We start from the raw sequence: 12,085 nt of genomic DNA, 5'->3' as shown, positions 1-12,085 counted from the left end.
TTTCGTAAATTAAGCTCTATCCATTTGTATAAAGACCCTGCAAAAAAATAGATTATTTACATGGAGGGATTAGCTACATCCAAATATCCCTTGTCGTTGTGCAATCCCATAGAACATGAATGACACTATCATAATTATGGCCACATGTACCACTAGCAGTATCTGAACCCAATCCTGTTCTTATTCTTTCAACATCTGTGAGCAAACGGTGCTTAATAGCAAGCCAAATGAACACTCTAACCATTTGTGGTCCCTGATATTTCCATGGTAATTTCCAAACATCCTCTTTCACATTCCATGGGTCTTCCCAAAGTTTCTTATACGCACTTTTAATTGAGAAAGCGCCAAACGTACTCCCCCCAAATAATTCTATCCATACCAGAATTTGGTTGAGGTGGCGGAACCCCTACAATCTGATGAATGATATCTTCAGATAACCAAAGACAGAAGAAATCTAAATTCCAATCCCCATTTTTTATGACCATATCACTAAGGGAACAATCCATATCCAAGCTAGAATTATAAGCTATCTTTTTGTATTATTGCCCAACATTAGGAACCCAAGAATCCTTCCAGCAGTTAATATTACGTCCATCTCTAACTGACCAAAGCAGATTCTCATGTATGAGCGGCCAAATCTTCGATAAAGATCTCTACAAAAAAAAACATAGTCCCCTTGATAAAGATTCAAGTAAACCACCTTGAACCCCATACTTAGACCAAAGCACATTAGCCCATAAAGAAGAATAATCAGTCAATAATTTAAATCTCAACTTCATCATGAAAGAAGTATTATGATCACGTAGAGACCTTATACCAAGACCACCATGCGATTTAGGTTTGCATATCAAATCCCAACTTACCAAAGCAATTTTTTTATTACCATTAGTGGATCCCGAAATGAATTTTCTAACCATAACTTCAATCTCCTCACACAAACCTTTCGGGATCATCATCGATTGCATAAAGTAGCTCGAAATTGAAAGCAAGACCGCTTGAGCTAAAGTAATTCTACCTGCAAGAGAGAGTTGCCTAGCGTCCCAACTACAAAGTTTACTCCTCACCTTATCAATGACAAAGCGCAAAGTATTATTTGTAACCTTCTCATGAAAGAGGGAAATCCCTAAATACAAACTAAGATTCTGCACCACTTGGAACCCAAAAAATCCACTAATACGCCTTTGAATATCTTCATCCACCCCTTTAGAGAAAAACATATTTGACTTTTGTAGATTAACATTATATCCCGAAATACTACAAAAAGTATCTAAAACTTCCTTGAAAACCCGTGCCTGCTCCTCCTCCGCTTAGCTAAAAGAACCAAGTTATCTGTGAAAAAAATGAGAAAGGGACAAACCTGATCTAGTCAGCCGGATAGGTGACCATCTACCATTTGCCATAGCTACGTGGATACCATGCCCTAGCCACTCCATACACAAAATGAAAAGGTACGGTGAAAGTGGGCATCCTTGACGAACTCCTCTTGCCAGCTTGAATTTCTGGGATGGCACTCCATTCCAAAGCACCTGCATAGTTGAACCAGAAATAGCTGACATAATGACATTACGAAGAAAGTTAGGAATACCTGCAGCTTATAGAGAAGCATCAATGAAATCTCAACTAACACGATCATAGGCCTTTTCGAGATCAGTTTTAATAGCCATCCATCTTTTATTCTTTTGCTTACTCTTCATAGAGTGTATGACTTCTTGTGCAATGATGATGTTATCATTTATGTTCCTTCCTGCGACAAATCTTGCTTGTTCAGGTTCTATGATCTTCAGAAAAACCACTTTAAATCTATTAGCAATAATCTTTATCACAAGCTTGTATAAGACCAAACAAAGACTGATAGGGCGAATTTACGAGAAACATTCCAGATGTTGCACTATAGGTATAAAGACAATAAGTGAATTATTAAGGTCTGGATCAATGTTATCACCAGAGAAAACCCATTTAACCCACTCACAAATGGAAGGACCAACAAGCTCCTACTGACTCTGATAGAAAATAACGTGTAATCCATCACTGCCAAGTGCTTTTAAAGGCGCTATATCAAAAAGAGCCTTCTTAATCTCCTCATCAGAAACTAGCGTACTAAGGAATTGGATCTCTTCCTGTTCGAGAGACGGGAAGCCACCACACCCAAAACTGTCCGTTCTTCTTGATTGCTCGCCATAAAGATTCTTATAAAAATTAACCGCTTCCTGTTTCAAGTCATCCTCATCCATAACCCACTCTCCCGTTTGAAATTTAAAAGGCAACAATACGATTATGCTTCTTTCTCTATAAAGTTCGCCTATGAAAGAATCTTGTATTCTAATCCCCAAAAACTAACCAATCACACCTAGCCTTCTACCTCAATAAATGCTCTTTATGATGTAGCACTGACTCCAGCTCTTCTCGGATTTCTAACTTAACCTGATTTTAAAAAGTCGAGCTTCTTCGATCAATCTCCTTTTAAACATTATCCAGCTTTTTCTTCAAAAGATTCTTCTAATGCGTAATGTGACCATATACCTCTTTATTCCATAATTTCACTTGATCAATGAAAGTAGCATGGGTAGTCGACATATCCCCTAGAAACTCCCAATTCTTTTTATCAAAATCTAAAAATCTCGAATGCTCAACCTAACCGGCCAAAAAACGAAAAGGCCTCCTTGAGGAAGGCTAAACATCAGGTATAAGAGTTAATTTAAGGGGTCTATGATCTGATTTAAGCTTTTGTAAATGCAGGACTTTAGACAAAGGAAACTTAAGGCTCCAAGCATCATTACAAATCGCTCTATCTAGTCTATCAAAAACTCCCCCTCTACTCCAAGTAAAGTTTGGACCATTAAACCCCAAATCATGCAGCCCCATAGAATCCATGAACTCACTAAAGAGAGCACATCTTTTCCCAATGACTCGACCACCTCTTTTTTCATAAGAAGCAAGGATAGCGTTAAAGTTTCCAATCGCTAACCATGGAGTCCCATCCACCAGCATAATATATTTAAGAGCTTCCCACAACTGCTTTCGCTTCTGACCATTAGGACTACCATACAAAAAATTACCAAAACCGGTTGCCGATAAGAATTTCCTGAAGTTTTAAGTAAAATAAATTAGGAATGATTACCCAAAATATCCACAGAAATAGTATCTTTCCATCTTATCCAAATTCCACCAAAGAAACTCACAGCCTCCACACTGTGCCAAAAATCAAAATCTAGCTTAGCAATAACAAAATCAGCTTTGACACCACTTACCCCATGTTTCTAAAAGGCCAACCAAATCAGGTTTATGCTCTCTATTATACTCTCAAAAAACAAGAGGAAATTTCAAACTAGCACAACCTTGACAATTCCAGCAAAAAATAGTAAAATTCATTTTTAAAATAAAAATCAAAAATTAAAAAATTAAAAATACCACCATATTATGCAGATGTGGAGCCAAGGCCATCAATCTGTCCATCAGCACTACCACCAGTTTTAGGGGTGAGCATTCGATCGAATCGAATCGAAAATTTTAAAGTTAATCGAGTTTTCAAATCTCATTTTATCATCCTAATTTTATTTGAAGTTTTCTTGAATCGAAGTCGAGTGAGATGGAACTCAAATCGAATCGAATATATTTGTTCGAGTTAAATTTTAAAAAATAAATTTGGGTCCTTGTAACCACTGTCACCCATCGTAATAAAATTTGTCCACCTTAATCAATTTTTTTATTAACTTTCATCACCTCATAATTTATTTATTAATTTTTTATATATTGGTTAGCTTTTTTGCTTGCTTAGTTATTTCAATTATCTTTAGATTCTTGTCACTATATATTTTGGAATTAAAAATATATTAAATGTAAAAATATGATTTTTAATAAAAGTTATTTTAAAAATAAAATGTGAAATTAATACCAATATAAAATTTTAACACGAATATTTTATGGCATAATTAATAATTCAATTTTAATATAAATATTCAATATGACTAAACAATTCAATAGTATAAATAATATAAAATGTGAATTTAATTTAATAATATAAATAATATATATATAAATAAAATTATTACTATTTATGTTTAGTGTTTTTTGGATAATTTTGATTTTTATTTGAGAGTAAAGGGTGAGAAGTAAAAGTTTAGGGGGAAAATAAAAAGTTTTGGGGAATAAAAGTTTGAGGGAAAGTAAATAGGGGGAAGTAAAATTGTGCAGGGAAAATATTAAAAAAAAATTGGAGGGGGAGGGTTTGGGGTAGATGGGAGGTGGGATGGGAAGGGAATAAAAGTTTTAGGGGAAAAGTGGGAGGGAGTAAAAATTTTGGGGAAAAATAAAAGGTTTTGAGGGTTTTGGGGAGTAAAATTTTGAGAAAAAGTAAATGGGAGAGTAAAATTTTGGTGGGAAATGAATTTTGGGTAGATTTGGGGGTTGGTAGGGGAGTAGGGGTGTGCAAAATTCGGGTAAAACCGAAAAATTTCGGTTAACAGACCGAATTCGGTTAATCGGTCAGTTAACCGAATTTTTTCGATCGGGGGTTGATTAATTATTTTTTTATTTTTCAGTTAACGGTTAATTCGGTTCAAAACCGATCGATTAACCGATTTTTTTCGGTTTAACAGAAAAAATTAATAAATAAAATTATAATATATAAATAGGCCCACTATTCACCTAAACCCAATCCAAACCCAAGTATTCAACCCAACCCAATTACCCAACCCAATCATAAAAATTACAAATAATGAAATAAATAAAAATAAAATTCTAAAACTAAAACTAAAACTAAAGTCTAAAAGTCTAAAAATAATTTAATTATGTAGTGATTCAATTCGGTTAATTCGGTTAATTCGGTTAATTCGGGTAATTCGGTTAATTCGGGTAATCCGATTAATTTGATTAATTCGGGTAATTCGGTTAATTCAGTTAATTTTTAACCAAAAATAAAAAATATATAATTTTCGGTTAATTCTGTTCGGTTAATTTTTTTTGAAAAAATTTCGGTTCGGTTAACAGTTAAAAATTTTGAAAGGTCGGTTAATTCGGTTAATGCTATTTGGTCGGTTAACCAGTCGGTTAACCGAATGAACACCCTTATAGGGGAGTGGAGTAAAAGTTTTGGGGGAAAGTGGGAAGGAGTAAAAGTTTTGAGGGAAAAGTAAAAAGGTTTGGGAGTTTGGGGTAAAAATGTAAAATATTATAGTTTGATATTCGAATTATTCGAGTTATTCGAATTATTCGAGTTATTCAAATTCGAAAACTCAACTTGATTCGAACTCGAAATTTGAAAAAAAAATTCGAGTTGATTCGAATAACTTGATTAACTCGAATAACTCGATTCGTTTAACTCGAAATTTGAATTTTTTTTATTTTTTCGAGTCGAATTGAGTTTCACTCACCCCTAACCAGTTTCATCAGCTCCAAGCCCAACTTGAGAATTGATGATATTAGCCATGGAGCTTATAGCTTTTGTCAAAGGAATTCGAGAAATTTGAGCGTTTTTTAATTTTCCTCCCTTTGCTTTGAACGTGCGATTAAGAGAAGCTCCACCACGATTATTGCCAACTTTATTCTCTGAACCACGCCCTCTGGAAACAGAAAAAGATTTATTAGTATTGACCAAAATATTTTTTTATTACCTTTGAACGATTTTGACACATTATTTTCATTAATAATAACAGTCAAATGGAGATTTAGGTCTAAAAGATTCGCATCTAATTTAACCACAGTCTTACTAGGGCCTTCGAACATGGATTATTGAGAATCAATTTATTCCCCTCATTTCCTAAAGAAACCGATTGCACTTCCACAAGTTCCTGTTCTAGTAAATCATTAGAAGACATCCCACCAAACCATTGCTTATCCAAAATAATATTTTGTCCGTTCACAAACATGCTGTCCAGTCCACTAGGAGTTAACCTATCAGATGCGAAAGGACCAGCCTGCCCAGGCCTTTCCTTTCTTGGTCCACCAAGCTTCTCATTCGACGGCCCACTTATCCGTGCATCACCCATCTTTATTTGCGCTAAACCTATAGACGGAAGGAGAGAAATAGATTTAGAAATGGAAAATTTATTTATCAAGTCCTTATCCTTTTGGGGAAACCCATCTGACCCTACAGGCCTTTTCCCCAACGATTTAAAACTAATACCCCCTCAATCTGACCCGTCTCAATATTTCCTGGTCCGCTAGAATTTGAGCCCAAGATAGGCCCAACCGAAGGCCTAAAGCCTGCCTCTGCCCCATGGTCCACTTTAGCAACATGACTTAAAACCCCTTTAGTACTAACCCTACCCAAAACCCTTTAGTATTAACCCTAGCTCCATTATTTCTCATACCCACAGCCACACAACTATCATCCTTCTCCCCCAAAAAACCCCATAAGACTCTCCTAAGTCGCCACATGAGACATCTTCTGCAATCAACGGCGAAAACCTAGACCCCAACGTTCCCTTTCCCAAATTTACTACCCTGTTAGCTCGAGAATCTCTTTGACCACGCCGTGATTTACCCTCAACCAACATCCACTGCCCGTAGTTAACTTTTTTCCTTTCCCCACCCTCACCGACGTCTTCACCGGAGGACGTCACCGCCGCAGCCATAGGGCTCTTCGAAGCTGGATTTACCCCCACCGTTAAGCACAACTCCTTAACATCCCCATATTTTCTGCAACTGAAGCAAACCATCGAGAGTGCCTCGTATTCAACCAGTTGCACGGTGCCACCAACCAAAACTTGAGAGACCAGTGCTTTATCAAGATTGATGAACACAGCCAAGCGGGCAAATCTTCTTCTGGTTCTGTTATCAGTTTGTAAATCTAATTTGAAGACTTTCTCGATTAAACCTCCAATAGCTTCAATGATTTGTCTTTTGTACAGGTAACCTGGAAGACCCAGCAGTCAAATCCAGACCATTACCACGCTGAGGTAAGGTTGTGCTGGATTAAACGATTTCGTCCATGGTTGTACCGTAAGATATTGACCAAATATGATCCATGAACCTAGATTAAGACTTTGTTATAATCGTCAATGTCCTGAAACTTAACCAAAAAATATCCATTAATGATATCCATTAGATGAAAAGATTTTGCAGGTTTCCAGAGATTAAGGATACGGTTGTGAAGCACGTTGTAGCCAATGTTGCGCCCTAACAGCTTGTGAATAACCGTCAACTCCATCTCTTTAAACAGTATGTCCTTAATACAATCCGAGAAGGCGATTGTCGGAATCCCACTAACCATGGACGTATTCACATCTCCTTCCATTAATTCAAAATCACTCTCATTCTTTTCGAAACTCCCTTCAAGATTCTCATTAGAAGAGGCAACACCTCCCCCCAAAAGTTTGTCTTTAAAAGACATAATCGGCTATTGATCAGAATCAACGACCATATTGGTGACTTCTTCATCGACCGTTTCCTTGAATATTACTTTTTTAGTATTCCGATCACTGTCAGCACAAGGATCTCTATCAGTACCGTTGCCAAAATTTTGCGTCTCCATAAAAAAAGTCTTTAGTTGTCATTAATTTATTTATTAATTAATGGGTTAAATATAATATTAGTATTTGAACTTGTCTACTTCTTCCAGACTGGTATTTATGGTTTTTTTTGTCTTAGATTGGTACCCCGAACTTTTTTTTCATCAACTAAATCAGTTCCTAAGTCTAATATCGTTAAGTGTAGGACACGTGGCAAAATAAGATTGTGACATGTGGCATAAAGGATGTCATGGTAACATCATAATTTTAAAAAAAAATTTAAAAACTTTTTTTTGACCTTTTTTTCCTTTGAGAATATGTAAGAAAAACGATGAACAAAGTTCAAAAGATTTTGAACTACTGTTATGTTTCGATTCAATTTTTCTTATTTGACTTATACATTTGGACGATAGAAAAGCTATTCTGGGGAGAAATTTTAAATGGTCAACTTTTTCCTCTTGCTCTATCATTTCCTCTTATTTATTTTCACAAGCATTAATACACAATCTTTACCTCCTTTTTCTCTCTCCATTATACCCTCAAACCCTAACACCAAAATCCTCAAATTCACCCCATTAGCTTCCATTACAGCACTTGCAACAACCCCAAAACTCAAACTTAGTCCCCACTCAATGATCCAATTCGAAAACCAAAAATACCCCATTTTTTAAACATGTATTGAAAAGGGTTTTGATTAAACAAAAAGAACAACCAAAGAAGAAACAAAGAAGCTTTTGATTAAAAAAATTGAAAGTCTTTTAAATTTAAAAATCTAAGAAAAAGAGAAATGAAAAATATTTGAAAAGTCTGAGCAATGCATTTATGCCGCGTGTCACAATATTATTTTGCCAGGTATTCTAAATTTAACGGCTTTAGACTTAAGTACCGATTTAGTTGACAGGAAAAAAAAAAATCGGGTACCAATCTAAAACAAAAACACCATAAGTACCAAGTAGACAAGTTTATATTCTAATTTTACGCTAATTTTAATAATAAGCAAAAATAATTAAAAAATAAAAAATAAACGAAGAGGAAGGGAAAAGAAGCAGTCCGCCTCCGCGCTCAAAACAAAAATCCAGCTCTGCCCCTTAACTTCAATAGATCTCAGCCCTTTCTCTTTTCCCAGTATGTGATTTTCCTTTTCCAAAAAGAAAAAAATTATTTTGTCAACTAATCAAATGGCTTCGATCCGTCGGACTCTTTCGCCGGCATATCATGACCGTTCGTATCAGAATGGCGCCGGGTTCTCCTCTCCCTCTAACAAGTTTTTACCCAACGGTAGCAGTAAACATTTCTCCTCTTCGCATTTACCCTTTTTATTCAACGCCGTAAATATAGTGTACCGCAAAGGGTGGCGGCGGTCTTTCTGCAGGTGTCTCTTCTTTTTTGTAATAGGGTTTGTCTTCGGAATTGCTCCGTTCGGATACTCCGATACCGATGTCCGAGCCAAGGATTTTACTTTCCCCGAACTCAAACCGCCACATGCCAACCTCCGATTCGACGATCAGATTGTTACTTCTGTTTCATTGAGCGTTAATACGAAATTGTTGGAACCGAAGGAATCGACCGATATAATCGAGCCGTTAAAGCAGTTAATCGTTGTCACGCCGACTTATAATCGGGGATTTCAAGCGTATTTCTTGAACAGGTTAGGGCAAGTTTTGAGGTTAGTGAAGCCGCCGTTGGTTTGGATTGTGGTGGAGGAGAAAGCGGCGTCGCATGAGACGGCCGAGATTTTGAGGAAAACCGGGGTTATGTATCGGCACGTGTTATGTGCGTTCAACTCTAGCAGCGTGAAGGATCCAAGGGTTCATCAAAGAAACGCCGCTTTGGAACATATCGAACGGCATAAGCTCGACGGGATCGTGTTTTTCGCCGACGACGACAATGTCTACACGCTCGAGTTGTTTGAAAGCTTGAGAACTATCAGGTAACTTCAACAAATTAATTTATTCTACAAAATTGGGGTAAAAAATAGGTTTTTGATATGTATTTCTTGGCGTGCAAATAATTGTTCGAGTTGATTCTATTAACAGCATTGTTTTAATAGGCTATTAGTTAGAGATGGAGGCAGTGGAAAATTAAATTGATTTTGGTTATGTAGTTGGTCATTCACTATCTGTAAATGATTGCCATCACCTAATGTGTTAGGGCTTTTCGTTTGTGAATCAAATCAGCCTGTTGTTTCTTTAGTATTTGAGCTACTAGATCTAGTTTCATTGACTTCCGAGCAAATAGCTTGAGTTACTAGATCTAGTTTCATTGACATCACCTAATGTGTTAGTATCGGTTGCTTATGATATGTCAATTTAAAACTCTTAGCGTCTGATTAAAAGTTTTCCTTTTTTGAATGGTTAAAGAAGATGTTAACTTCTACATGTTTTTTCTTAGCTTAGAATGATGTAACTTGTTAATTGAAGATTATTGTAAATTGAATTCTGAGTCTATCTTGTTCGTCAGTAGGTTAGAGACTGCAGAGAGCTATTCAATGGTGTAATTATGAAGTAGTTTTTGTATTCTCCTAATTTTGCTTACACACGGTCATACACCAATTCATAATCTTCATCATCTTCTTTTGTAGCCGTTTCGGAACTTGGCCTGTTGCCATGCTTGCACAAAGCAAAAACAAGGCAATTCTGGAAGGTCCAGTATGCAATGCAAGTCAAGTAATTGGATGGCACACTAATGATAAAAGTAAAAGACTCCGTAGGTTTTATGCTGATATGTCAGGATTTGCTTTCAACAGCTCTATATTGTGGGATTCAAAAAGATGGGCGCGCCCCTTCTCAAACCCAATTCGACAGTTAGACACAGTGAAGGAGGGTTTCCAAGTATGAGTTATGCCATTGTGTTTTATACTTTCACAGTTAAGCTATTATGTAATATCTCTTCCAATGTTGCAGCAAGATTCTTTGATTTGCTTATTGTTTTTTCTATACAGGAAAGCACATTTATAGAGCAAGTGGTGGAAGATGAAAGTCAAATGGAAGGTATACCACATGGTTGTTCAAGGATTATGAACTGGCATCTCCATTTAGATACAGACAATCTTTTTATCCCAAAGGCTGGTTACTAGAGAAGAATCTAGAGGTTATTTTGCCTATTAAGTGATGGAAGCTCATCTCTACAGTTCTTTTTATGCGGAGGGCTTAATTGGGTATGAGATTTTATTCTGCATTTAATGTAAATTCTTCCTTTCTGTAAGCTTAACTTATCAGACAGAGAACCCTTAACGGAAAATTGAAAGACAAAAATACTCATGAATAGATGGTGAAGATAAAACTAATGAAAACGAGTGTTAGATCAGTTATCTCTTGAGCTGTTGCCTCTTTTGAAGTTGATGCAAATCATATTTTTGCCTTGGATTTTATTTTTAGTGTAGATATGTATATAGTGTCTGATTGGAGCTATTTTCTTGCCACAGTTCTGCCCATAGTTTCTGCTGGTGGCACAGTAGTTCAAACTTATCTGACCAGATTTGCCATCATCGTCATCTTCATATCGTAGCGTATGCCGATATTCATGTGACATTGGCAAAGAAACTAAAGGTTTGCAGTATTCTTTCTAGAGTTTGAGTATGAATATTCTTCGGAACAAATTTTGTTCATGTAGAGTTCTGGTGTTTTGGGGGTTTAATTTGGTATTTTTCAGGAGCAGTTTACATACACCACAAAAGGTGGGGTTTGTTGTGGATCCATTGTTTATATACCCTGTACTTAAGCATCGTTGTATGGCGATATCATACTTGTCTGAAGGCAGCATTTTCCTTTAACCTCATCCTTGTAGGCTCATGATTTCTCTTGTGTTGTTTTGAAGGTATTGTTTTCAGAATTGGGATGCTTGAACAGGTTACATGTTGAGAATTCATTCAATTATTTCAATATATATATATATATATATATATACATATAAAGCCTGGCTTTGAATAATATGGGTAAGAAACTAGAAAGTTATGTGTGGATTGAGGGTGCAAAAGAATAGGCACTCATAATCGGATCAAATGTTTTATTTGAATGGTTGGTGCCGTACGGTCTTGAATTGTTTAGATGCATAACTAATTATTTGGCCATTTTATCTTTTATTTCACAAACAAACCATGGTAAAATATCACAAATCCCCATCTATTATATTTTACTCTCGCTACTGAAAAATATGGGTAAATTAACTCCTCTAGGGTAGATGAGCAAAACAGTCCCCTTTAAAATTTAGTGTTTATATATAAGGTACAAGACAATTTTGCTCTTTTATTGGAAGTAAACTAGAAATTTTTAGTCTGATAGGACTAAAGAGTTAAAAAATCTTAGTAGCAAATTAAAAAGTTAATTAAGTCCTTTAAAATTATAAATTATAAACAAATTTTTATAAAATAAAATACCGGTTCAATAAAATCTTAGGTTATAAGATTTAAAAATTTACTTCAATAAGAATAGGGTCAAATTGAATAAATGTGTAAAGGTTGAAGGTTGAAGGGTAAATTTGTTATTATACCTTATATATAGAAACACGAAATTGTAACATTTGGGGTTAATTTGTCTATTTTTCAGTAAAATGACTAAAATGCAATCTAAAATATATTATAAGGAATTTTGTGATTCTTTTACCAAAGAAAGCAACTATTTTTCATGAAAAATCATCCA

General features: G+C 35.7%; 1 protein-coding gene across 1 annotated transcript; it reads left to right on the top strand.

The window, feature by feature from the left end:
• The first annotated feature begins 8,472 nt into the window (after positions 1 to 8,472).
• On the top strand, positions 8,473 to 11,333 carry LOC105797263 (probable beta-1,4-xylosyltransferase IRX9H). Its single transcript, XM_052628143.1, has 4 exons — positions 8,473 to 9,378; positions 10,030 to 10,279; positions 10,390 to 10,605; positions 10,873 to 11,333. Exons 1-3 carry the CDS (start codon positions 8,627 to 8,629, stop codon positions 10,522 to 10,524), a joined length of 1,137 nt encoding a protein of 378 aa, XP_052484103.1. The 5' UTR covers positions 8,473 to 8,626; the 3' UTR covers positions 10,525 to 10,605; positions 10,873 to 11,333.
• The last annotated feature ends 752 nt before the right edge of the window (positions 11,334 to 12,085 follow it).

This window comes from Gossypium raimondii, chromosome 3 (genome assembly GCF_025698545.1).
Source record: "Gossypium raimondii isolate GPD5lz chromosome 3, ASM2569854v1, whole genome shotgun sequence".
In the NCBI taxonomy this organism is placed as follows: Eukaryota; Viridiplantae; Streptophyta; class Magnoliopsida; order Malvales; family Malvaceae; genus Gossypium; species Gossypium raimondii.
Note: the sequence above shows the minus strand (reverse complement) of the source record. Positions and strands in the feature narration are given on the sequence as shown.

What these genes read in the sequence shown, in the direction of transcription:
- LOC105797263 (XM_052628143.1), top strand. Translation starts at nt 8,627, where the DNA reads ATGGCTTCGATCCGTCGGACTCTTTCGCCGGCATATCATGACCGTTCG. An exon ending in GAAAGCTTGAGAACTATCAG is followed by an intron (nt 9,379 to 10,029) that starts GTAACTTCAACA and finishes CTTCTTTTGTAG; the next exon opens with CCGTTTCGGAACTTGGCCTG. An exon ending in CAGTGAAGGAGGGTTTCCAA is followed by an intron (nt 10,280 to 10,389) that starts GTATGAGTTATG and finishes TTTTCTATACAG; the next exon opens with GAAAGCACATTTATAGAGCA.